Here is a 27,481-nt window from a genome sequence, read left to right on the forward strand (position 1 = left end):
ACTGTCAGAAAGACTGGGGGGAACCAAGGTTTAGTTCCGCTTTGATACGTTCCTTCTGTGTCCTTTTAACGGTGGGACTTCCTTTTCCTCTCACATTTCCCTTTCCTCTCGACATTGTTCTTGGTGTGCGTCAATAGATACGAAACCACACACACACACACACACACACACACACACACACACACACACACACACAAAGACAAACGCACATACACACAAAATATACTCAGAATGATGCAACCTGACACCAATTAAAGCATTCAAGAACTTCCAATCTCCTATCTCCTGATTCTCTGACCGAAATCAATAGTCCATAATGCCCGCTTCAGCCAGTGTAAATCCTTAAAATTAATGTGGACAACAGTACATTAAATTTTGGTCCTTCGAGCCGGATTGAAGCAATGTTAAAGCACTATGGACCCCGCAGCAGCGATGGAAGAGACAGTCAGCAGGCCCCACAGACAATCTTGTCTGCACCCTCATCTCATGGACTATAAAGTTGGCTATTCAGTACACGGCTCGCACCCTCCAATCACTTCATCCCGCTCCAGCAGCAGAGCCAGAAGTACTTTGAGGAGATCCCACAGTACTGTAACCAAGTCCAGTTCACACTCAGGGAGACACACAGCTTACTCTGTTGGTTGCTATCCACAAGATGGACTCTCTCCCATCCAAGCTGCAATTCTGGAAGAGAATGCTCAACAACTTGAGCTTGTTAATCTTCAGAGACAGCTAGGAGAAGATGCGGAGGCTGAGCGCAAACTCCAACGTTTACAAGCTCAAGCCAAAGCTGCACAGCAAGCACAAGAGGAAGCCATTCAAGCAAAGGAAGCTGTTAGCAAGCGCCTCAACCAATGCCGCAGACTACAGCAACTAAAGGCGGATGTGGAAGTCGCTAAACTAGTCACATCAATGCTCAGCACAAACAGCACCACATCGAGCACCTATCAGCCACTTCTATCTGTTACACCAGCTCCAGGCACCTTTGCACTTCCTCACTCCAACTCAAGCCTAACTGCGATCAACCCAGAACAACCCGCTGATCCATTCCAAGCGGCTAACCCAGCTCAGCCACCTCCTAAAGCAGCGCCAATGATCACCCACAGCGAGGCGGCTGCTCCCACATGCAGTCCACCAAACCTCAATATGACTCAAGGCTTGTCATTACAGCAGACAAGTACTGTAAGACAAGCAACTTGTCTTACAGAGTTGAGTTGAACTCCGCCGTGCCCGTAGTGCCTACAAGCATTCACCAAACAACCCAACCTCAAGTAATGTCACACTACGACCAGCTTCCTGCTTCACACCACTCTCTTATCAACACTAATGCTGCGCAGCCACCACCGCTGATAGCAGGCCAAGGATGGCAGCAGCCTCGGGCCTCTTCCTTCACCAACCAGGCTCCTACAGCAACACCTGCCCCCTATCCAGGCCTCCAGCCACAGCTCGGAGCAGACATGTTGATTGCCTCAGCCTTTGGCATACCAAAGCCCACGCTACCAGTGTTCGAGAATGGTCGTGAGAGCGACTTTGCTCTCCTGAAGATGGCGCTGGACAGTCTCCTTAATAACCACACCCATCTAAGTGAGCAGTATAAATATCAAGTATTGCTAAGCCAACTGAAGCTGCCTAGTGCTCTCCAACTCGCAAAGGCATATATGCACCACCCAAGTCCGTACATAGCTGCCCTCAACGCACTACAAAATAAATACGGTCAACCAAGGCAGCTCATCCAATCAGAGATTGGTGCTATTCTGAACTCTTCGGCAGTCAAGATAATAGGGCCATCACCAGTGGAGATTTGGACCCAATTTTTTGTCAAAACCTCCAGGCCAGTGACCAACAATGCCCAAGATTGCTGCCGAACTAGATCAAAGTGAACTCAAGAAGAGTAGCTTTATAGAGCAATCACAGAGCTCCCTAGTCTTCAGCTACCCGACCGCAGCCAGTTCTCAACCTGGACAGACTAGTTAAGGCTACTGTGCACTCCCGTCATGGGGCTGCTAACTCCGATTCCCCGATCGAAGCTTCAGACTTCACCAGCGCCGAGATGGCCTTGTTAGTCCAAGCTCAAGCTGATTCCTTTCCAGCAGAAGTTAAGGCTCTTAAGGTGCTACGTCCACTTCCTTCAGGAAGCAGACTTGGTTCTCTTGCTCCAGAATACGAGCAAGAAACAGGGCTCGTCTAGGTTGGTGGCAGACTCCGACGAGCTACTGATCTTGAAGCCGAAAATATCCATCCAATCGTTCTGGACTCGGGGCACCCTCTGACCAAGTTGCTCATTAAAGGTTGTGACAAAAGGCTCCATCATCCGGGCACGGAACGCATTCTGGCAGAGCTGCGACGTCAGTTTTGGATCCTAAGAGGGCGTGAGGCGATCCGCAAACATCAGTATAGCTGCCGTGAGTGTCAGATTTGGCGAGCTAAACCCGAAAAGTCCAAGAATGGCAGATCTCCCACCTGCACGACTGAGGCTCTACAAACTTCCCTTCTACTCAGTCGGTGTTGACTGTTTTGGCCTGTTTCTCGTGAAGATAGGTCGTCGTCAAGAAAAGAGATGGGGCATTCTATTCAAATGCATGACTACAAGGTGCGTCCACTTAGACCTCCTCGAAAAAGTATGACTCTGACGCCTTCTTGCTCTGCCTTCGCCGCTTTATAGCCCGTCGAGGGAAGCCATTTGAGATTCTGTGCGATAATGGCACAAATTTTACTGGTGCTAGTCGCGAACTCAGAGAGGCCTTCCAAGCAATGAGCTCTCAACTTCAAGCCCATCTAGCAGAGCAGAAGATTCGGTTCCGATTCAATCCCCCGGCTGCTCCGCACTTCGGGGGGACATGAGAGAGGGTAGTGAAGTCTATTAAAGCTTCCCTGAGAGTCGTCTTGAAAGAGCAAGTCACCCCGGGGCCAGTTCTACGTACCCTACTCACCGAAGTGGAAGGCATCCTGAATGCCAAGCCACTTGGATACGTCCCAGCAGATCCTGACCCCATAACGGCAAATATGCTGCTCATGGGACGCCGAGATCCGTCACTTCCACAAACCTACGACAGTGAAGACCTCCTTGGGCGACGTCGGCACAGCCAGGTGCTTGCCGATAATTTCTGCTCGTCCTTTGTCCGACAGTACCTACCGGGTCTGCAAGCTCGTCCAAAGTGGCAGTCTGATTCCAAGGGGCTAAGTGTTGGTCAGGTAGTCCTCATCGTAGATCCTCTTTTCCCGAGAGCATCCTGGCCAGTGGGCACCGTGACAGAGACCTTCCCTGCTCCAGATGGTCGAGTACGTACAGCTGCTGTTAAGGTGCAGGAGAGGATCTACATCCGTCCGGTCATCCTTTTTTGCCGGTCCGGCCGCGACCCTCCACTCTTGACCTGGGTACCCTTGCGGCCGCGCCCCCCTGCTCTTGTTCATAAAAATGATCACGATATAAATGAATTTGATTTGATTTGATTTGTCCGTCCCTGGGCCGGACCGGTCGGACCCTCCGGCCCGGCCGGATGCCCATTTTTGGGGTGGAAGGTGGGGGGTGACAAATTTTTAAAAATGGCTGGACTAAGCATGGCCGGAAGTGGATTTTAATCCGGTCCACTAATCAGCCCTCATGCGTGTGACATGCTCGCGAGGCGGCCAAATTTCATCTTCTTTTTCAGGCTTCTTTTTAAGCTTCTTTCAAAACAAATTGTGTCTTGGAGGAAAATCAAGCTGCGTGCAGCACTGAAGTATGACACTGGCACATCATGCACTTCCCCACTTCCGGAAATACGCCATAGCAAACCTGCTGTGTAGTGGTTTGCTGGCATGCTTTTATTTTGAAGGCAGGGAAGTATGAAGGAGGGGAGTGTGGAAAATAAGTAACTTGTTGCTTGCAGACTTGTCTGTTCGACCCAAATAATTATACAATACGACATAACTATGTTGTTAGCTTGAATAATAACTCCACTTGTATTTTGACTCAAGACCTTTTTTATTCAGCCACCGCTATCACTCCATGTTCAACACAACCAGTGAACTCCCTCCAACCGTGTCCCCTCTATGAGCTTCCTAACACAGCACTGCCCCCTAGCAGTGTGGCATGTAAAGGCTATTACTTAAAATAAACCAACATATGTCATCGCAAAATGTGATATAATGGACCGATCAGAGCAGCAACAACATGTGCGTGGCATGTGTTGTAGACCTGTCACCAACAGCACAATGCGTCAGTCATGTGAATCAATGTGTCAGTTGTTTGTGTAAGAAGAGAGGTGAGACAGCAACGTGCGTTCAAGCGTGTTTGTATTTCCTTATTTTTACATCACGTAACCCGCGCCTCCCACCTGCAACTGGGGTATACCATTACAAGAGTAATCGTAAAACATCACATTTTGCGATGCTAGGGGGCAATACCACAATCCCTATAACATCAGTTGTCGCTAGCACCGACGCGGGAGTAGTAGGAAGCCTAAAAAGAAGCCTTTCACCAAGTAGGCTGAGATGAAATTTTGCTGCCTCGTGAGCACGTCACACGCATGAGGGCCGATTAGTGGGCCGGACTAAAATCGACTTCCGGCCATGCTTAGTCCAGCCATTTTTAAAAAATGTGTCAGTCTTCCCAGCACCTCCCTACCCCCACGCCCCAAAAATGGGCATCCGGCCGGGCAGGGAAGGACTGCCCAGCTCTGACTGTAATAGCGGCAGAGAAAGTTGAAAACCCTCATAGCTCACATAAGTCGCATATGGGAGCGCCTTGAAAACATACTCAACGAACACACCACCCCAGCGAAAACTAACTTTCAAAATAAAGCTTACCAAATAATACATTGCGTCATTGATGCCAATGCAACAGCCTTAGTAGACTTTTACTTTGAAGAAGACCTGTGTGGTGGCGCAACAGCTAAATTGACTTCTGTTTTCGACGTCTCAGCTTGCCACCTACATCAACACAATCTCGAAGTCATATTCAGTCGCTAATTTAGGATGCTAACAAACCGCTAGATAATTAGGCTGTCAATGTATGATAAGGCACAAGTCTCCGGCGTTAGTGGCCAGCAGCTGTTATCATTAGCAACAAGTGCCTGGGTGGTAGTTCAACAGCTCCTTGGCTTACTATTTTTTTGAAAAGAAGAGCTCCGCTTTGATGAGAAGCAGAAGCAATGGCTTGTTCACATGCGCAGCAATGAATTTGTAGTTCGATAGCACCGAAGTCTGTTCTCTGCATTTTTTTCCCTGCTGATGTAATAATGCAGCCGTCAACCACACAAGGACGCCATTTGTTCAACTAGAACTCAGGCGTCATTTTGACAGCTCTCAAGCTTTTGATGTGTTATTATTACTCTGTTTGCATACATTAACGATGTTCTCACTTTTCCTGTGTCTGTATAAATATTATTCTCATGCTGCCATTTTATTGTATTACGAAATATAAAAACATTTCAATGTCTTATTCCTGCGCTGGGTTTCCATAGCAACCACTATTATGAAACAGCATTGATGTTTGAGAAAAGTCACCACGGTCAATAAAAAAAGCTGTTATACAGTAGAGGAAGCATTACATCTGTTTCAAAATGTGGACAAGGATGAATCTAAGGATTTAAACAGTGAGTCTGAGCAAGCAGCCTCACTTTAGTCAAGAGCTGCTGACAGCGACACAGTTAAGGTATTATTAGCTGAGAGTAAAATATAAAATATATAGAGCTACGGGACAACCGCAGGCTGTCAGGTAACGTCAATATAAAGTGCAGTGACACTCTACCTCCACACGGTGGTAATGCAATACCACCTGTAACAGACCGGGCTCGGAGAGGAGCTACAGTACATAATTTATATTTAAAGATACTGAAACAGACTTTTAATAAATAAAATATCTTTAATAGCTACTCAAACAGTGAGTAATAATCATTTTAGGCGTTGACATCTTTGCCAAAGCACAAGCTGTCAAAATGGGACGGTCTAAAACCCTTCATGTCAAATACTTAACGTGGCTTTGTCATGTTTGTTCTGTGGTTGTTTTTATTTTTAGTTTTGTTTTCTCAGTGTTTCTGTGTCTGTCTCGTCAATGATTATTGTGTCCACCTGTGTGCATTCCACTCCCTAGTGTTAACCAGAGCTGGGCACTTGACCCTTTTTTGCCGATCCAGCTGCTACCCTCCACCCTTGACCTGGGTACCCTTCCGGCCGCGACCCTTTGGCCACATTCAAAAACCCCGTTCCGCCCTCCGCTGCGTGCAGCTTAATATACTCCCAGACACAAGTTGTTTTGAAACCGTTAAGTTCCAAGTCGGGGGGCATCGCTTCAAAAAGACAGCGACAACAATGGATATCGTACCTGCTACAACCATAAAGGGACCGAGATGACTAGACTATGCATTTAATTTTATTGCCAAACTAGTTGGCTTCGCAGCAGCAACGAGCTGTGTCCTGCATCCTCTCTCTCCTCTCCGTGTGGCCAACTGTATGTCATTGCAACATGTGACATAATGGACCGATCAGAGCAGCAACAATTCTTAATGGGTTGGTGGCATGTGTTGCAGACCTGTCGCCAACAGCACAATGCACCAGTCACGTGAATCAATGTGGCGGCAGTTGTCGCTTGCGCCGACGCGGGAGTAGAAAGAAGCCTAAAAAGAAGCCTTTTGTTGTTGGGTTTTTTTTGTCTTCTGTTTTTAGGATGTCTGGGAGCCATCCCTTGTCATTTTGTTTGTTTGGTCTGTTGCTTTTTTTTATTTATTTTTTTAGTTTTCTCAGTGTTTCTGTGTCTCTCTCGTCACTGATTGTGTGCATTCCACTCCCTAATGTTAGCCAATCAGTTCCCTCCTACCTTCGTGTGTCTTATCCAGGCGCTTCTTGTTGTCTCGTTAGTATGCTGGTATTTAAGTTCCTAGTTTTCGTTCAGTCATTGTCTATGTCAGTATCTATGCTGTCCTAGTCTGTCTGTGCCTATGTGGGAGTTAAGTGTCATTGGTGCCTAAGTGGGAGTGAAGTTTAATTGGTACGATTATGTTTTGTCTCTGTCACATGAAACCATGCTTCCCCGCTCACATCGAGCCCTGATTCCCTGCTCACGTCCAGCCCTGCTTCAGTCACATCCAACCACGCTATTCCGATCACTTCCAGCCATGCTACTCCGGTCACGTCCAGCTGCGCTACTCCGGTCAAGTCTAGCCACACTACTCCAGTCACATTGTGCCATACAGCTTTCTCTGTCACAGCACAATAAACTCACCTGAATCCTCCTATTGTGTCACACCGCTGCTCTTTGGTCCTCCGCGCCGCTTCCCATCACTCGAGCATGACGGCTTAATGTTAGAAAACTATGACCAATTGCCACCAAAATTCACATGCACATCTCCACTTACACCCACTTAAATCTCCGAAAATATCAAAGCAATTGTCACAGTATTTTGGTGGTGATCGGTCGTAGTTTGCTTACATTAAGCCACATTAAGTTTTTTTCCACGTAAATTAAACATTTTAAACTGTCCTATCAAAGGAAAATGACGCCTCTAGGAGATCTAAGTAGTTTTCAAATTTAGGTGGTCCTAGTTAGGGTTGGGCACCGAAAACCTGGAATCGAGTGGAACCGGTTCCATCATTCCGGTTTTCCCAGAACCGTTCAGATTTTAGAATGTCGGTGCTAAGTTTCGATTCCTAGTTAGCTGCGCGGAAGAGCTACGAACGAAGTACGACCAATTTAAAAAAAAAAAAAAAAAAAGTGTGAGCACACACCGCGCACCGAGCCTCAGGCTCCTGCCGCCGAAGCTGCGTACTTAGCAATAGCACGTTAGCTCGCCCCCACTCGCGCTCAGCTCCTCGGCTCGCTTCGTTCCAGCCAGCAAGCATGGGCAGCGGCTCTGGGAGAGGGCAGCGGCAGCAAATCTGGGCGTGGGCGGGCCCTTTCCACAGATCTCCACAGCTGCAGCGGCGCTGGGACAAAACGGTGTCAGCAGTCGCCCTTCACGGGGTCGTGATCCTGCCCGGACTGGCTCATGACCCAAAGTCACAATCAGCGAAGTACGTCGAATTGCAACATTGAGCCAACAAGTTCAACACACAAATGCACATATCTAGCTAAAATTTAGCTTATATGATATGTACCTGCATCATATGCATAAATACTGTACATAGATGCATCATATGGTACCATATGATTACATAAATTGCTTAGATTAGATACTTTCCTTGCTTATCCTTAAAATGCAGCATTGTATTTGTCATATTTATTTTCTTTCTAAAGCCAGACAAGGTTAGCCAATCAATTGGTGTTCAGTAGCATGCTTTCAGTAACAGCTGCATTATTGTATTGTTTTGAACTTCTCAAAAATAAAGCTCTTGTGAAAAGTAATACAAAATAATACAAAAACATTTATTAAAATAAATATACTTGGTTAAAAACAGCCTTTGGAGTAACCCATGGTAAAGTTCATATATTGTTAAAAAGTTCATGAAATTGAATAACAGAGAAGTTCATGTTATTTGGCCAATTAACCTTTTTGTTGTTGTTAAGAATCGGAATCGAGAATCATTAGGAACCGGAATCGTCCAAATTCAAATGATACCCAACCCCAGTCCTAGTGTTAAACAAAGGAGCGGTTCATGTCCCTGTTACGACTTGGGCTAGAGCTGCATAACATGTACAGCGCACTCTGCTACAGCGTCTACCCTGCACCGGAAGCTTCGGTGCCTTACGACATCGAACGCGGAAGTGCTGCGTGCATATAGTCCAAAAAGTATAATGAATTTGATATGAGACAGAGACAGAGAAACAGAGAGAGAAGGAGAGAGAAAAGGAGGGAGAGAGAAAAGGAGGGAGAGAGGGGAGGGAGAGAGGGGAGGGAGCGAACGAACGAACGAACAGTGGACGTGGCACCTACTTCTCTAACACGTTGATTTGACACAAGCAGACATTTAAGCAGCTCATGGTAATAAACAATACTGCCATGATTACCAAAGCATTTGTGGCATGATGCTAAACATTTGCTGTTTTAGGAACAGTATGTCTTGGTTTACGGGGCGTTTATGTTCTCCCAGACACTGGGAATAAGTGGATTACGACTGTTGCTCAGCGACACTATGGTAAAGAAGTACAAAAACGCCAAATTGGTCGCGATGTATCGGCATTCGCCGTGCTCCTATTTATGTGCGTATATAATAAGCCACTCAAAAATAAAATGACAGATGTTCATATGATACCGGTTGTGTTCGGCGGGTGTGTTTCAGAGTAGTGACGACACAGCAGGACTTCCTGTGTTGGTGCGTTTGTCTCAATCACAAACCGGACGACAACAGCACATATCAAAATCATCCCGTCAAATGTGGCGATACAACGTGCCCCTCCCCATGGACATCAACAGAAAAAGGGGACATACACTGCGCACACAAACACAACCTGACGACAACAGCACAAATCAAAATCCTCCCGGTCAAATGTGGCGATACAACGTGCCCCTACACAAATCATATGGCACAGCAATGCATCAAAACACTAAAACGTGTATATGAAAACAACAAAAGTTTCTCCAGCTGTAAAGGTGCATGGACATCGACAGAGAAGGGGGAGCCAAATCCGGGAGCACAACTTAAAAGAGGCAGTGCCACATTAATTATTAAAGTATGGGAACACGTAAAAATGTTTGTTCCATCCTTCGGTTATGGAGGATAATAAAAGAATAAATAATAATAAAAGAACACGTCAGGTATGAATTCACAGATTTTGTGTGATTATATTGGAGTACAATACTTCCACGCTTTTTCCTGGCCCTGTTATATCATATATATAACATATATCCAATTCACATAAAATCGTCAAAAGAAATAACTGCTCTACACTGCACACTGATCAACACACTGTACCAAACTCCGAGGTTGCTACCGTATGCTACCAGCCAACCACAGCTGTCACGGGGAAACAAATGTTAGACAATATCGCTATAGCATTGAACAAATATGACAACAGTCCTCCACCAAAGTGAAACGCGTATTCGGAGCCCCGTGAAAAAACTGAGAGCCTCACCAGAGACGTGGAATCCATTGCCGACGGACGCGCTCTTTCTGTGTTGACGTGGACACCTCTGAGCTGTCACACTACCTCGCATATGGCTACTCCAGTTTTTTCCTTACAGGGCCGCCCTGGTGGTGCGCCCCGATCACGCTGCAGACAACCAGATAAAACCATATGCGCAAGGAGCTCAACAGGGGGCGCTTACGACCTTGCTCAATAGGTTCTCACGGTAAGTCTGTGCGTGAACACTTGAGTCACATTAATTCCCCTCCAAAAGTATTGGAACAGCAATGTCAAGTCGTTCACGTTTGGTGTAGACTGAAAACATTTCATTTGATATCAAAAGATGAGACAACAGATCAACAATTGGGTTTTAAATGTCCAGATAGAGTGTTTGCATTTGGATCCAATACTGTTGGCAGAGTGTTACTACGTAGCATGCTGTAGTATTGTGTCCAACTATTTTTAGGATCAACAAACCGATAATATATCGCTATAGTGAGAGAGGAATAACTACACACAACCGGTCACTTTTTCAGGATCAACAAACCAATAATATGATTTCTTTATTGAAAGAGGAATAACTACACACACTTGTCTCGTCTAAGAGTGTGGAAGAAGTGAGAACATTAATATTTAAAGGGAAGTCAACCCCAAAAATTTCTTTACAAAAATATGTTCTATGAGCCTCCACTAGTCAAAACACGGCATTCTGTTTAATATTGTGTTTGTGGAATATGAGTTAAACAGGAAAATGCACCCATTTTTTAACCATCTCAGGGGGCGGCCATTTTGCCACTTGCTGTCGACTGAAAATGACATAACGGTTGCTCAGGGTTCAGGTAAGGACCAATCACGGCTCACCTGTTCTCTGAAGCTGAGCCATGATTGGGCGTTACCTGAGACCTGAGCAACTGTGATATCATTTTTAGTTGACAGCAAGTGGCAAAATCTCCGCCCCCTGACACAGACAAAAACACGTGGATTTTACTGCTTAACTCATATTCCACAGACGCAGTATTAATCAGAATGCCGTGTTTGACTAGTGGAGGCGCATAGAACATAGAACATTTTGGGGTTGACTTCTTTAATGCAAAGCAAGAATCACAGAAACATTGTTATGTAACAAACATACTTGCACTACCGAAGCAACACACTATTTGGGAGCACATGTGTGGAGTTTGCACTGTCTTCCCATGCCTGTGTTGGTTTTCTTCGGGTACTCCGGTTTCCTCCCACACAGGGTCGGAGCCATGGGTGGGCCTGGGTGTGCACAGGCCCACCCAGATTGACAGACTGCCCACCCAGTGGGATTCATGAAAAAATATATACATTTAAATTGTTAGTAAATTATTTTTGAATTAGTGTTTCATTGTGCTTTTTAGTTTATTGAATATTAAAAATGGCATAATTGTGGTTGTCTAAGGAATATCCGAACTTCATATTCAGTTTGTCATTTTATTTGAATATATAATGTGTCGGGACAGGAGGATTGTGCTCAGTGAGAGGAATATTCAGGCTCACCACTGATTTTTCCAGGCCCACCCTGATTTTTCCAGGCCCACCCATTAGCCACGTTCTGGCTCCACCCCTAGTCCTACATTCCAAAAACATGCATGGTAGGTTAATTGAAGACTCTAAATTGTCCCTATAGGTATGACTGAGTGTGAATGGTTGTTCGTCTTTGTGTGTCCTGCGATTGGCTGGCAACCAATTCAAGGTGTATCCCGCCTACTGCGCAGTCAGCTGGAATAGGCTTCAGCACGCCCGCGGCCCTCGTGAGGATAAAGCTGATCAGATAATGGATGGGTATCTTAACAAATACACACCATTGAAGGTATGCATATATTATTATGTAAATGCTAAAGACTCATAATAGGCTATTTTACATCATGTTGTTCTGTAGCCATAGTCGTTATTTTTATTCTAAATTTTACAAATTTTCCCAATCTTTCCAACAATTCTCAACTCATTCAGCCGATTCAAACCATTACAACGTAAAAATATTCAGACTATTCTGGCCATTTGTTATTTTCAGAGCTGGGCCCTTGATCCTTTTTTGCCGGTCCGGCCGCGACCCTCCACCCTTGACCTGGGTACCCTTCCGGCCGCGACCCCCCAACCTTAGTCATAAAAATTATCACCCCCCGCCCCATTCCGCCATAGCGGCCCAAAAAGCCCCCCCCCCCCCCCCCCCCCAAAAAAAAAGGGTCTGTGATTGACGCCGCCGCAGGAGAGATGCTAACGGAAGAGGCTTTTTAAGGATCAGTAGCTGGCTAATTTACTATTCAAACCCGCTGTGGACACGCTTCAAACACGCTTCAAAATGCACCATAGTACTTTACTACTTACTCAACTGCGTGTGCTTACTTCCATTGCGAGCCCCAGGGTTGGTTTTGTCGTATTGTATAATTATTTGGGTCCAACAGACGGCCAGAAGTTGCAGTCAACAAGTTATTTATTTATTTTACACACTTCTCCTCCTTCACGGCCTTCAAAATAAAAGCATTCCAGCAAACCACTATACACAGCAGGTTTGCTACGGCGTATTTCCGGAATTAGGGAAGACGCCACAAGAAGTGCATGACTCCACCTTGATTTGCCAGCGTCACACTTGAGTGCTGCGCGCATCTTAATATACTCCCGGACACAAGTTGTTTTGAAGCAGTTGCATTCCAAGTCGGCGGTCGTCGCTTCAAAAAGACAGCGACAACAATGGATATCGCGCCTGCTACAACCATAAAGGGACCGAGATGACTAGACTATGCATTTTAATTTTATCGCAGCAGCAACGAGCTGTGTGATGCATGCTCTCCTCCTCTCCGTGTGGGAAACTGTATGTCATCGCAACATGTGACATAATGGACCGATCAGAGCAGCAACAATTCCTGATGTGTGCGTGGCATGTGTCGCAGACCTGTCGCCAACAGCACAATGTGAATCAATGCGGCAGTTGTCGCTCGCGCCGACGCGGTAGTAGAAAGAAGCCTTTCAGGCTGAGATTAAATTTGGCCGCCTTGCGACCACGTCAAAAGCATGAGGGACGATTAGTGGGCCGGACTAAAATCCACTTCCGGCCATGCTTTGTCCAGCCATTTTCATTGATTTGTCAGCCCCCACCCCCTGCCCCAAAAATGGGCATCCGGCCGGGCCGGTGGGTCCGACCGGTCCGGCCCAGGGACGGACTGCCCAGCTCTGGTTATTTTGCTATACTGTATGTTAGGATACCAACTGTTAGCATTTGATTAAAAGACCTGTATCATGCTATTTTAATCATTCCACAGTGAACTCTAGACATATGTGATTATATATTACCTTTGGTAAAATTGCGATTTAATTTCTTATCAAATATGAGTTAATGTCACTGATGGTGTAGTGATACACTCACCTGATTTGTGTGAGGGCAGCGTGGGATCAGTTTCAGCTCAGTGATGGTATCTGTGTGTACCCTGCGACCAGTTCAGGGTGTTAGGGCTACTCGATTATGAAACAAATATTAATCACAATAGGTTGGGTAATAATTGAAATGACGATTATTTAAACGAAGATTTATTTTTGGGTACAAAACAAGAAAATTGTTAAATGTAAAAAAATATATAAAGTCAAATACATTTATGTGAAACACTATAATTATCTAAGTTCCTTTTGGACCAAACAAAGTTTCTAAAATTTGTTCTTATAAAAGAAAAAATTCAAAGGTGCAAATAAATTAAAATATTATTTCCCTGGGACGCAACATGCATTTGCGGAAAGCTGTGCAAGAATCATCGTGGCCTAAAAATCCATCAGGCCAGAATGAAATGTTTGGAGAAAGAAAACAAGGTCAGGTCCTGTACCTGGTGAGACGCAAGTGGAGCCCGGCCAGGATGCAACCCACAGAGCCCAGTCCCTCCACATACCTCAAACTCCCGATTCCATCAGAGTAATTCCACACCAGCAGATTAAGTAACCCCTAGCCAGCAAGAGGAGGGAGTGGCTGCAGTTTTATGAGGATGTGTCATACATCATCCAGACCACAGCCAAAGGAAATGCGGACAGCCGACTCACAACGATGACCACCATCATCTTCAGCTATGCCTCAGAAAGATTTGGGCAGGTGGCGAAAGGAAAATCAAAACCCACTTCCTGCACAATGAGCCGCAGAGCCACGTGGATACATCATCTGCGCCATGACCTTTGCACCCTCAAAAAGCAGCACAAGGCTGCAACTGAGGAGGAGAAGCAACCCTTAGTGGAACTGAAAAACATCCTGCGCAAGAAGCTGATGACTTTTCGCAGAGCATAATGGCACCGGAGACTGGGAAGATAGAGGGCAGGAAGCGAGCAGCGTTCACCGCCAATCGCTTTGGCTTCACCAAACAACTGCTGGGGGACAAGCGCAGTGGCCGGCTGGAGTGCTCAATAGAGCGAGTAAAGTAGCTTTCTCCAGAACATCTTAAGTGATCCTCTGAAGGACCTGGAACTGGAGCCCAATAAAGCTCTCATCAGTCCAGATCCCCCAACAAAGGAGTTCAACGTGAAGGAGCCAAGTCTGAAGGAGTATGAGGAGGTCGGTCAAGGCAGCCCACTTGGCATCGGCACCAGGCCACAGCGGAATTCCTTATCTGGTCTGTAAGCGCTGCCCGGAGCTTCTACGGCTATCTGTGGAGGATCCTGAAGGTGTTTTGAAGAAAGGGAAAAGTGGCCGACCAGTCGAGGCATGCCATTGGGAGTTTGGATCCTCAAAGAGAACTCAAGAGACATCAGTCAGTTTCAATCCATCTCACTGCTGAAGGTGGAAGGGAAGGTTTTTTTAAGCATTGCCCCACGAAGACTGACTGAGTTTCTCCTCAAAAACACCTATATTGATCCATCAGTGCAGAAGGGAGGGATCTCTGCACCTGGCTGCTTGGAACACACTGGGATCGTCACACAACTAATCAGAGAGGCCCATGAGAACAGAGGTGACCTGGCTGTCTTGTGGTTGGACCTGGCCAATGCCTATGGGTCCATACCGCATAAGCTGGTCGAGCTTGCTATCCACCTCCACCATGTTCCCAGTAAGATCAAGGACCTTATCCTGGATTATTACAATAACTTCAGGATGAGGGATACTTCTGGGTCAGAAACATCAGACTGGCATCGCATTGGGAAAGGAATATTTACAGTCTGCACCATCTCTGTTGTCCTCTTTTCCCTAGCCATGAACATGGTGGTTAAGTTAGCTGAGGTGGAGTGCAGAGGTCCTCTAGCCAAGACAGGGGTACGACAGCCCCCCATCAGAGCCTATATGGATGACCTCACCATAACAACAACGTCGGTCCCAGGGTGCAGGTTGGTCCTACAAGGGCTAGAGAGACTCATACCCTGGGCAAGGATGAGTTTTAAGCCCTCCAAATCACGATCAATGGTGCTAAAGAAGGGCAAGGTGATGGACAAGTTCCGTTTTGCCATCTCAGTAACCATCATTCCAACCATCACGGAGCAACCCATCAAGAGCTTGGGGAAACTCTTCGACTCCACCTTGAAGGACTCAGCAGCCATCCAGAAGGCCATCTTAGAACTTGGAACCTGGCTCACTCAGGTAGACAAGTCTGGCCTGCCGGGTAGGTTTGAAGCTTGGATCTACCAGCATTCAATCCTGCCCCATATGCTTTGGCCCCTGCTGATTTATGCAGTCCCAATGACAGCAGTTGAGTCTTTTTAACGGTCCATCGCATTGCCTACACTGATCGCCTTCAGCTATACGACAGCGCTCAACTCCAGCCGCTCCGCTTACTACTCCAACCTCATTCGCACTGATTCCAATAACCAAAAGGCACTCCTCTCTACCGTCAACAAACTACTCAAACCCTGTGACAACATTTCTACCTCTTTCACTACCGACAAATGCAATTCATTCCTATCCTTCTTTCAATCTAAAGTCAATATCCTCCACTCCTCACTAACCACCACTCACACCCCCCTTCTCTTCCTACCTGCTTCTGTCCCTCCTATCACTCCGCCCCTCTCCAAATTCACACCCATCTCCTCTGCCGAGCTCACCAAAATCAACTCAACAATGAAATCCTCAACCTGCATACTGGATCCCATTCCATCATCCCTCATTCAAGCACTGCTTTCCCAACATCTCCCACCTCATCACCAACATAGTTAACTCCTCCCTTTCATCAAAAAACCTGGACTCAACCCAGACTCATCTTGAGCAACTTCCGACCCATCTCCAATTTCCCCTTTCTGTCAAAAATCATAGTATATGTCGTCGCATCCCAAATCAAAGCCCACCTCGACAATAACCAACTCTTCGAACAATTTCAATCTGGATTCCGCACACAACACAGCACTGAAACCGCCCTCCTCAAAATCACCAACGACCTCCTCCTCTCCTCTGACTCCGGCCAACTCTCCATTCTCATCCTCCTTGACCTCACAGCCGCCTTTGACACCATCAACCACTCCATTCTATTCTCTCACCTGCAATCTGTCAACATCACTGACAAAGTCCTCACCTGATTTCACTCCTGCCTCACAGACAGGAAACAATTCCTCCACATGAAAAGCTGCTCCTCACCACTGCCCCCCTGTCCCATGTCCCCCAGGGTTCTGTGCATGGTCCTCTTCTCTTCATCCTCTACCTTCTCCCCCTTGGTCAAATTATCCGTCATCACGGTCTCCGCTTTCACTGCTACGCTGATGACGTACATCTCCACTAAATCCATCATCTCTACTATCCACTCCACTCTGTCTTTCCGATTTTAAATCCTGGATGCAAAAAAACGTTCTTTTTCTCAACTGCTCTAAATCCCACCTGCTAATAATTGGCCCAAACTCCCTTACACAAACTGCCTGCAACTTTAACCTCACTCTTGACAACTCAACCCTGTCCGCCTCCTCTCACTGTCGCAACCTTGGTGTCCTCTTTGACAATAATCTTTCTTTTGATCAACAAATCACCCAAATCACCACAACTGCTTTCTTTCACCTCGGGAGCGTTTCTCACCTCCACCCCTTACTTTCCTTCACTACCACTCAAAAATCCATGCCTTCATCACCTCCCGCTTTGATTACTGTAATAGCATCCTCTATGGCACAAGCTCCAAAATCCTTAATAAATTACAATACAGTGGTACCTCTACTTACGAAATTAATTGGTTCTGGAAGAAATTTCTGGAAGTAGAAAATTTTGTAAGTAGAGACGCGTTTTCCATGTAAATGCCCTAATCCGTCCCAAGCTCCCCAATATTGAGACATAAATGTTTTATAAAGCATAAAAATGCATGAAAACATGTAACAAATACATGTTACAATTAGATTATTGCACAATAAATGAGAGTTGTGTATAATGTAAAAAAACAAAGAATAGAGTGAGGAATAAAAATGATGGTCGCTTACCTTTTAATTGCTGTCCTCATCGCTTTTTGCCCTCTTTGTTCTCTTTCAGAAGTGTTTTTTGCCTGGCGTTTTGTAAAGAACTGATTTAATAACGTGACGACTGTTGATACATTGCGGTCATATTCTTTGGCGAGATCAACCAAATGCATTCCCTTTTCATACTTTTCTATTATCTCTTGCTTTGTTTGTATGGACAAAAAAACCCAGATTTTCTCCTTTTTTTTCTTTTCCTTGTTTCTAATTCACGTAAAACTATCGGAACACCTCATGGCCCAAGGGGCGAATGACGAGGACACTGCATAGACATATCTATCACATATCTACCTGTCTATCTGCACACAGACACAAACGGTAGGTCCCTCTCGGCCAATGGGATGCCAGGAAGATGCTAGGCTAGCCAATGGCAGAGCAGCTATGAGTATGTTGCGTTCAGGAAACTCCGGAGCTGCAAGTCGCAGCCCATACTGCTAGTAGCAGCCCATACTGCGAGTATCAGCCCATACTTACCTTTCGTCATCATCATGTCATCTTCCAAACCGCTTATCCTATACAGGGTCGCGGGGAGTTGCTGGAGCCTATCCCAGCCGTCAACAAGCGAAGGCAGACTACACCCCGAACTGGTCGCCAGCCAGTCGCAGGGCACACACAGACACCGTCACTGAGCGGGAATCGATCCCACGCTGCCCGCACACAACTCGGGCGTGTGTACCACTACGCTATCAGTGGACCATCTTACCTTTCGTATCCTGAAATTTATTTTGTAACTATAGGCAATATATTCCTGTTGAGGCGTTTTGTAACTTGAAAATTTCGTATGATGAGACGTTCCCTAGGTAGAAGTACCACTGTACATCCAGAACTGCCGCCCGCCTTCTCACTCACACCCGTTCCCGTGATCATATCACTCCCATCCTCAAAAACCTCCACTGGCCCCCCGTTCGCCACCGCATGCAATTTAAACTCCTCTTACTCAACTACAAAGCCCTTTACAACCAGGCCCCCTTCTACCTCTCCGATCTTCAAAACACTCCTCAAGACTCACCTCTTCGCCATGCTTTTTAACATCGCTTAATCTTTGCTACTTTTTCTTTCTTTGTTGGTTTTAACTATATTTGTTTTAACTGTAGGTTTTATTTTTATTCACTTATTCTTGTTGTGAAGCATCTTTGAGTGTTATGAAAAGCGCTATAAAAATAAAATGTATTATTATTATTATTATTATTAAGGTAGTCGCTCAGAGCGTGGCCTCAGCCATCAGCTCCAACGACAACCATCATGCTCCTAAGAAGTCAATCTCTTTTGTAAAAGCGGCGGAAAAACCCAGAGCAAACCAACATACGACAACTGGCCTACTCCACACAGCATCCAGCTGGCAGCTGCAGGTCGACCTGAGGAGGCAGCTGAAGTTCCCCCAGCACATTGCAACAACAACCCTCCACCCAGACATGATCATGACCTCTCAGTCCTACAAACAGCTGATCATACTGGAGTTGACAGTGCCCTGGGAAGAACACATTGACGAAGCAAATGAGAGAAAGAGGGCTAAGTACCAGGAGCTGGTGGAGGAGTGCAGGAGGCGGGGTTGGAGAACCTTCTAGCCCATAGAGGTAGGCTGCAGGAGATTTGCTGAAAAGTCTCTGTGCAAGGTCCTGAGCCGCCTGGGCATCGTAGGACTGGCAAAGAAGAGGGCCATCAAGCAAGTCTGCAAGCGAATCCTCCAAAAAGGCCACCCGTTGGCTTTGGATAAAGAGGGCAGATCCGTGGGCTTCTACTGGAGATTAAAAAAAGTTATTGTTTATAGTCACAAAGCTATTATGAAGTAGGGGGTAAGTCAACAAAATGCTTGGCATATAAATTGAAAAAACAGAAGGCGAAAAACTCAATCTCCAAAATAAGAGACCCACAACCAAAGTCGATGGTGACTAAAACTAAGGAAATACAAAAATGCTTTGAAAGTTATTATACGAATCTGTATGCTCAACCAAAAGTATGTAATGAACTCCAGATGGACCAGGTTTTTGAAAACTTAAATTTACCCAAGTAACAAGAAAAGAGAATGAGTCTTTTATTGCAGAAATAACAGTTAAGGAAATAAACAGAGCAATTTCTAATCTTAAACCCAACAAATCCCCTGGAACTGACGGATATACCGAAGTGTGGTATAAATCGCTGAGGGTAACACTGATACCACTTTTACATAAAACATTTAACTGGGTGTTAAAGGAGGGAGAAATTCCTTACTCATGGAGAGAAGCTATTATATCGGTGATTCCGAAGGAGGGAAAAGATTAAAAGAATTGCTCCAGTTACAGGCACATCAGTGTTCTTAACCAAGATTATCGATTGTTCACAGCAATCCTAGCCAGACGTCTAGAAATAATTTTGCCAGGCATAATCCAGTTGGACCAGACGGGTTTTATAAAACGGAGACAGACGCAGGATAATAATCAGGTGCACCCTCCACGTGCTGCACCATATGATGAAAGATTGCATTGAGGAAATAGTGGTAGGAATAGACGCGGAAAAAGCATTTGATTCGGTCCGGTGGGATTTCCTATATAAAGTGCTGGAAAGGTTTCGGTTCCACAGGAGCTTTATTAAGACCATACAGGCTTTGTACAATACACCTACAGCCAGGATTAGGGTTAATGGGAGTCTGTTGAACTTTATTACACTGGAACGAGGACGTCGACAAGGATTGCCATTTTTCTAGAACCTCTAAGTAGTTGGATAAAACAAAATGAGAATATAACTGGTATTGCTATGGGGCGAGGGGTACAAAAAAATAGCTCTTTTTTCAGACGATGTATTATTATACTTATCCAGCTCAGACATCCTTTCCCGCACTCATGTCAACCCATATAGATTATGGGCATTTTTCAGGGTATAAAATTAATATATACAAAAAACCCAGGTCATCGCTTTCAATTATAGACCATCCCAGGAGATTATGGACAATTATGAGATAAAATGGGACTCAGAAGCAATCAAATATCTCGGAGTAAATCTTCCCCGAAATTAAGGACAATTGAAAGCCATTAACTTTGATCTGCTGATTAGAAAAATTAAATTGGATATTTCCAGATGGAATCTGTTACCCTATATGACCATATCACAAAGAGTAGAGGTGATTAAAATGAATATACTGCTGAGGCATCTGTACCTGTTTCAGAGCCTGCCAGTGGGGGTAACAGGAGGGGAATTTAGGGAGTGGGATAAAATGATTTCAAGATTTGTCTGGCAGGGGCAGAGACTGAGAATTAGGTACAGAACATTACAGTTACCTAAAAATAAAGGGGGACTGGGACTCCCATGCTTAGAGAGCTACTATCAGGCGGCTCAATTAAAGATATTATTAAATGTGTTACGTCTGTGTTCAATCTTACTCAGCTAGATGGAAAGATATTGAAGAAAGCACAACCAATGGTGTCCCTATACAAGCTATAATAGTGGACATTGACTGGAGAAAACATATTAAGGAACAGTCAAACCCATGGCTGAATTTATCACTCAAGATTTGGTTTGACATCCTTACCAGAAACAATTTGAAAACCCAAAGCATGATTCAAAGATGGATTGGGTATGATTCTGAATTTATTCCCAACAGAACGGACAGGAGTTTTAGAAACTGGAAAAGGGGATCTACAATATTTTGGGAACTCTTAAATAAGGAAGGCATTAAAAGTTTTCAAGAGTTGAAAGAGCAATATGGGTTATCAAATCGTGACCATTTCAGATACTTGCAAATGCGGCATTATCTGACTCAAATAAGGGGGGCAACCTTGGAGGGAGGGGGTCCAACGTTGTTGGGATGTTCACTTCAGCACAGAAGTCTACACTGGGGAAACAGCTCAATTCCAAGCTTCATACGGGAGTTGAAGAATTAAAGGGGAATGATACAGTGTATATAAAGGAGAAGTGGGAGAGACAAGCAAATATTGTCATATCAGTAGAAGAATGGGAAGAGATAAATAAACAGCAGTGGAGTACAACTTATTATTTATCTTGGAGGGAACACGGGTGGAAAAATGTAAGATTTTTTAGGACACCGTCACAGACAAAATACCATGATACAAAATGTTGGCGATTATGTGGCACAGAAAAAGCAGACCATTATCATGTGTTCTGGGGGTGTCCTTCCATTGGCAGTTATTGGAAAGAGCTTAAGAAACATGGATAAAATACTGATGGTAGATCTCTCATTTACGTTTGAAGCATTTTACTTGGGAAAACCTGGAATTACTTTTACCAGATTTGGAGATAAATATATGTATAAAATAATGTTGGTGACAAGTAAAAAAGCCATTACCAGTAAGTGGAACAACAATGAGATACTGAGATTTGAGGATTGGGTTGAGGTGGTACATAATATATATGTGATGGAAAAATTGACATTTGCTTTGAGACTACGGGGGGATAAATTTGATAGAATTTGGAAAAGTTGGAAGGACTACATAGCACCAATTGGATTGGACTTTATTTGCTATTGTACCCTAGTTAAAAGCTACAGAAGTTGACATGTTTTGTTGTCTATTTTGTCAGTTATCTTTGGTTTTTTTTTTTTTTTCCTTTTTCCCCATATATCAATTGGTCTAAATATGTACAACGTTGATAGGCGAAGATTTGGTTGAAATATCTGGTCAAATGGACGGTAGCTGGAGAACCACTGAATGCAACATTGATTTTGAAATGTAGGAGGGTGGATATGCCACGTTTTGTTTTCCTTCACTTTAAATTGTATTATTATTATTTTATTTCTTTCTTTTTATATATTTATTTAATTATACCTTTTCATTGGTTCGGGTGGGGGATTATATCATAAAAAAGAAAAAATATGGTCATGTTATGATGTTGCGGGACCTGAAACACCCGATGACCCCAGGATACATCACTGATGATGCGTCCCAGTGCCTCCATGAGCTGTTTCTTGAATAGTGTAAACAAAGATAGTGTGTTGGATATAAATACATATTAATAATCGTTTTTACAATTATGCCAATTTTGTAATCGCGGAGTGTAATAATCGTAATTGTAATCGAATTTCGATTAATTGCACAGCCCTACAGGGTGTAATCCGCCTTTCGCCTATATTCAACTGGGATAAAATCCAGCACCTCCCTGCGACCCTGTACAGGATAAGTGGTGTTGAAGATGACACAAGTATGAGTTATTTTTGTGACTATATTTCTAACCTGGAAATAAGATGCCTGGCTCACTATAAAACCCTGCTTCTGTGGCTGCTGCACCCCTTCCAAAGCCGGCTGCTATGCGCACCATCCACGAAACAGTAACTACTAGAGATGTAACGATTTTGATTTCGAAAATCGATTTTATATCAATATAAATGCTTAAAATATGCATTGATGTAAAAAAATAAAATAATCAATTCGCAACACCATTTTAACCATAGCCGTTCGCTCACGTCTCTGCTGTAAACAAACTGCATACGCATATTGGGTAAATTGCTTGACACTAAAACCGCAAAAATTAGATTACTAACACAACTTCAACGATCAAACACGTTGACAGTTAATTTTAATAGTGGACGCATCGTTTATTTATACATCTAATTATTTGCCGTTGTGTTTTTTCTCTTTCGAAAAAGCCTCGTATCCCACGGCCGGCATGTTTCTCTGCATCGCACATGCACAGTAGTGGTAATCCGGGTCATCCGTGAAGGTTAAATACAAACCAATAAAAGTGTTTAGTTTAGTTTTATTTAGCACAGTGCTTTTCCAGTGCATTTGTTTTCACTCTCCTCTACAAGGAAAAAAAGTGAAATGTTTACAAGTGTGTGTGTGTGTGTGTGTGTGTATATATATATATATATATATATATATATATATTTTTTTTTTTGTATTTATAAAAAAGTTCAACTCAGCACTACTGTTGTTGATTAGTCGACTAGCAAAATAATAGTTTGTGGCAGCCCTACTTGACACACTTTCACCAAACATCATCGCATATTGCATTTGCGAATGGCTGCAGCACCATACTAGCACACAGAGACAGGCATGGTAGCGATTTTAAAAAAAGAAAAAAATCGAATCGAATCGAAAATCTGGCACTGTGAAAATCAAAATAGAATCAATCGGGGCTTGAGTGAATCATTACATCCCTATTATTTTGTAAAGGATAGGGAATATTTTTTTTAACATTTTGCCTCATTTTTTTTGTTTATGTGAAACACAGAAATGAAAATAGCAATTTTACATTTGGAATTCTAAATTAAATGCTTTTGTTGATCAATTATTGACCGACTGTGACCAGAGCTGGGCACGTTACCCTTTTTTGGCAGTATCAAGCCAGTGGACATCACGAGAATATTTAACTCATTCAGTGCCAAAAACATTTTTTTAGTTTTCTATTTCTATTTCTCTCAAACGTTAATGTACAAGAGGGTCTGAAAATGTCTGGCATGAGTTAAGATTGCGTAATAACACAATACTATTAGGTTTTGTTCCACGTTTTCATTTTGTATTGCATTATTTTTAAATAAAAATAATTATTGCAAAATAAGGAAATGTTATTTCAGGAGGAGAACAAACATCTTCCCCTTCCGGATCACAGCTTTCAGTGTTTTTTTTTCCCTCGTCAGTGAAATGGGAGTTGACGTAGAGCTCCGATTCTGGATGGGGGACAAAGACAGAAAATATTTGATATCATCCTTAGATCTGAAATGTGACATGGTCTCCCAATCTAGTAACATAGTCTATTCTCGCTACGGCTGAACGATGTAGAAAATCTAATACCAATGTTTTTTTTCCTCAATAGTGTGATTTAGCATGCAATTATTTTTTCAAGGCTGAAAAATAGTAATGTATTGATATTGATATTCAAACATGCAGTTTTTTTGGGGTACAATTTTGAATTTACATTTGCCCTTCACATGCAATACGCTTCAAAATGTTTGGTACTTGGATTATTTCAGTGTAATATGATGTTTTTCAACATAACATTTGGACTTTGCTCTTCGGAAACTGTATCTTTGGGGTTGCACTTTTCTGCCCTCCGCCATCCAAAGTGGGTGGAGTCAGCCTACATCCACGTTGGCTTCTAAATCGCAGGTGTCAAACTCAAGGCCTGGGGGCCAGTTTACTTTCAAGTTTATGGTTTTGCTCTTTCAAAAATGTGCGTTTTTCCTCATCTTGCACAGATATGCTATTTGTCTCATGCAAACAAAAATATTTGTAATTGCCAATATTCAGCAAATGTGTGATAACTATCTTAGAATTATTCCTTCAGATGGTCAAGCACTTATTAAAAAAGGCAACAAAGACGCTTGCCTCAACATAGATGGCGGGCGAAAATCGTACATGGTTTTTACAGTCATTGAAGAGAAACTAACTACAATGTGGTCCGTGACCAAAATACCTGTAGTATGTGATCTGTGATTAGCTGGCAACCTGCGGGTGGACAGACACTGAGTTGAATGGATGTTAACCCATTAAGGCCTAAAGCGCCTTTCTCAACAGCTCCCAAAACCTAAGGTCGCCTTTGGAATTGCCGTATTTTCCAGACTATAAGTCGTGGGTTTTTTCATAGTTTGGCTGGGGGTGCGACTCATACTCTGGAGCAACTTATGTGTGAAATTATTAACACATTATTACTGTCATGGCTTTTTAGTGCTGACTTGTATTTATGAAGTGTTGCCTCCCTCTGCAGGCGCTTCAGCGCTAAAGCGCCTGCAGAGGGAGACAAAACAGCATCTACACAAGTCAGCACTAAAAAACCCACGTAAAGAAACATAAGATACATCCTAAAAGCTATTAAAATGAATGAATAATTTAAACGGTTAAAGTCTAATGTTTTGTTAAATAAGTAATTAGAATGGTATGATAAACAGACAATTTGACTGTTAAGGCTTTGCTAGTCGAGGAAGCCAGCTTATCCAAACAGCCAAACATTCACAAACAAACTCCACAGACTCTAGGTGAAAAATATTTGTGGATATGACTGGGTTTCAGACGTTTATGAGTGATAACTGCTGCAGTATGTCCGGTAGAACATAATACTGTCCAGGTGAGCAATATAATCAAAACAGTTTTGTCTCTGCAATCTTTAATTGGCTTGGATATGGGTGTGGTTTAATTCCATATACAAATGAAAAAACATGAGCGGCTGCAATGAATTGCCTCGTCAACACGACACCAATTTACTGTGGTCGTAACCATACACAAAGTTCAAAACAGTACAAGCAATATCAACTGAAATGTCCACAAACCGCAATCACAAAAAAGACACTTTATATTGAGTCACTTACATGCTAATGCACGCACACCTTGTAAATTGGATCGACTTGGATGGAATGTTTAAACGTGTTACAATGACTTTCATCTGGTAGTTATCGTGGGTCCTGAAATAGGTGACCAAAACATGCCTAACTAAAATTAAATTACACTAACAGGCTAACCACTTGAGGGTGCTATAACAACATAAATAAGAAAGAACCTGGCCTTTTTAACACTAGGTGTGCAGCGAAGTTGCCTGTTTATATTGTGAAACTGCACAAGAAACAGAAAATACTATCAATCTATGCATGACATACACATGTATTTTCATAGACGTGAACAAGATTAGCCTATGCTAACGATTAGAGATCACGATTAGCATTAGCGATAGCAATTAGTATGTTCAGTCAACAACCTACAATCATCCACAATTCAGCTCGTATATAAATGTCATTACACACAATTGTCTAAGTTAGTTTCAGACAATGGTTGAACAAGAATGAACCACAAACAGGCAGACATGCTAACGATTAGCTATCGCGATTAGCATTAGCGATTAGTATGTTCAGTCAACAACACAGTACATCATCCACAATTCAGCTTCTATATAAATGCTGCATGCTTATTACACACAATTGTCTAAGTTACTTACATACGATGGTTGAACAAGATTGAACCACAAACAGGCAGTTGCCTGCCTCTGGCTGGGGTATTGCATCATGCAGCCACATGTAAGAAGCCGAGCACAGAGGAGACGAAGACATAATTACGAATGAATACATAAATACTTTTGGAGACTTGGAAACATTCTACATGGTCGGGGATAAATTAAAGACTTATTTAATCGATCTACAACCGTTTTGGTGAGTTTAAAGTTATCTTACAGTAACTTTCTTGTATGCTACATGTGTGAATGTTGGCTAAATGTTGTCATCGTAGCTTGGTGGAAATGATGTGTACTAAGCTCACAATTTCCTCCCAAAATGCGACTTGTACTGCAGTGCGACTTATATGTTTTTTTCCTCTTTATTATGCATTTTATGGCTGGTACGACTTGTACGCCGGAGCGACTTATAGTCCGGAAAATACGGTACCTGAAAATCTGAAGTTCTCCCAGAAATTCAACACTTACAAAATGATTAATATCCCAGCCCCTGTAGCAGACAGAAACATAATTCCAAAAGAATTAAAGAGCTTAGACATGTGGCTTTCACACAGGCAGAATTTATTATTATTTACAGTTTCAATTGAAGATGTAAAAATAACGTGTCAGTGCAAGAGAAGCACTATTTTGATGAAAAAAAAAACCAAATCGAGTGGTAATTACTATCCTCTATTCTGTTACAAAGACGCCAATATCGTAATTGTCTACAAACCATATCATATCACGTTCGACTGGTTCCACTGGTCATGCACGTCGTATATATCACTGCCGTTACTTACTTTAATCAGAGCTCCCGGCGATTGACGGCGTCCGCCATTAGACTACCTACGGCCCGAAAAAAATTCTACGACATCCTCCGCTTATCTCGCAACACCGTCACGTGTATATTCTGATGCATTAAGTTGGCTAAGAGACGGACAATTATTGGATTAAAAAAGGACAGTGACGTATACGCTCTCCCGGTTAGAAAGACACAACAGCGCTTCCGGCTCTAGTGGTAGAAACACGGTTATGTGCTTCCGGGCTTAGTGGGTTAACTTACCTGGTCATTTAAAACATCTATATCAGGCTCAAGATGCAAATCAGCATCAGCGGCACTGAAAATCAACAGTGTCGAGCCCCTGAAAGACAGGAACAAAGCAAGATAGCTTATACTAGGGCTGTCCCGACTAGTCGAAATAGTCGACGTCACTGATGACGTAAATACATCGGCCCGCACAACATATAGTGGACGTCGAG

General features: G+C 43.6%; 1 protein-coding gene and 1 pseudogene across 6 annotated transcripts in view; one reads left to right on the forward strand and one right to left on the reverse strand.

Annotated features, from left to right (window-relative positions):
- The window catches only part of copz2 (COPI coat complex subunit zeta 2), a 45,631-nt gene extending 35,439 nt beyond the window's left edge, over nucleotides 1-10,192 (reverse strand). For 2 of the 6 annotated variants that reach the window (XR_015090078.1, XR_015090079.1), the window contains exon 1: nucleotides 9,989-10,192. Coding sequence is in view for 3 of the 6 variants with exons in the window: in XM_086055140.1 (XP_085911266.1) it covers nucleotides 9,989-10,006 (18 nt within the window). In the remaining 3 variants the exon portion in view is untranslated. The remainder of the gene's footprint in view (nucleotides 1-9,988) is intronic. The other 4 variants (XR_015090080.1, XM_086055142.1, XM_086055140.1 and 1 more) reach the window with 3 other exon arrangements.
- A 3,835-nt stretch (nucleotides 10,193-14,027) lies between these two features.
- On the forward strand, nucleotides 14,028-19,129 carry LOC147135027 (uncharacterized; annotated as a pseudogene).
- Nucleotides 19,130-27,481: the final 8,352 nt, after the last annotated feature.

The sequence above is a fragment of the Filicampus tigris genome, chromosome 16 (genome assembly GCF_054856515.1).
Source record: "Filicampus tigris isolate MCC_2025a chromosome 16, RoL_Ftig_1.0, whole genome shotgun sequence".
Taxonomy (NCBI): domain Eukaryota; kingdom Metazoa; phylum Chordata; class Actinopteri; order Syngnathiformes; family Syngnathidae; genus Filicampus; species Filicampus tigris.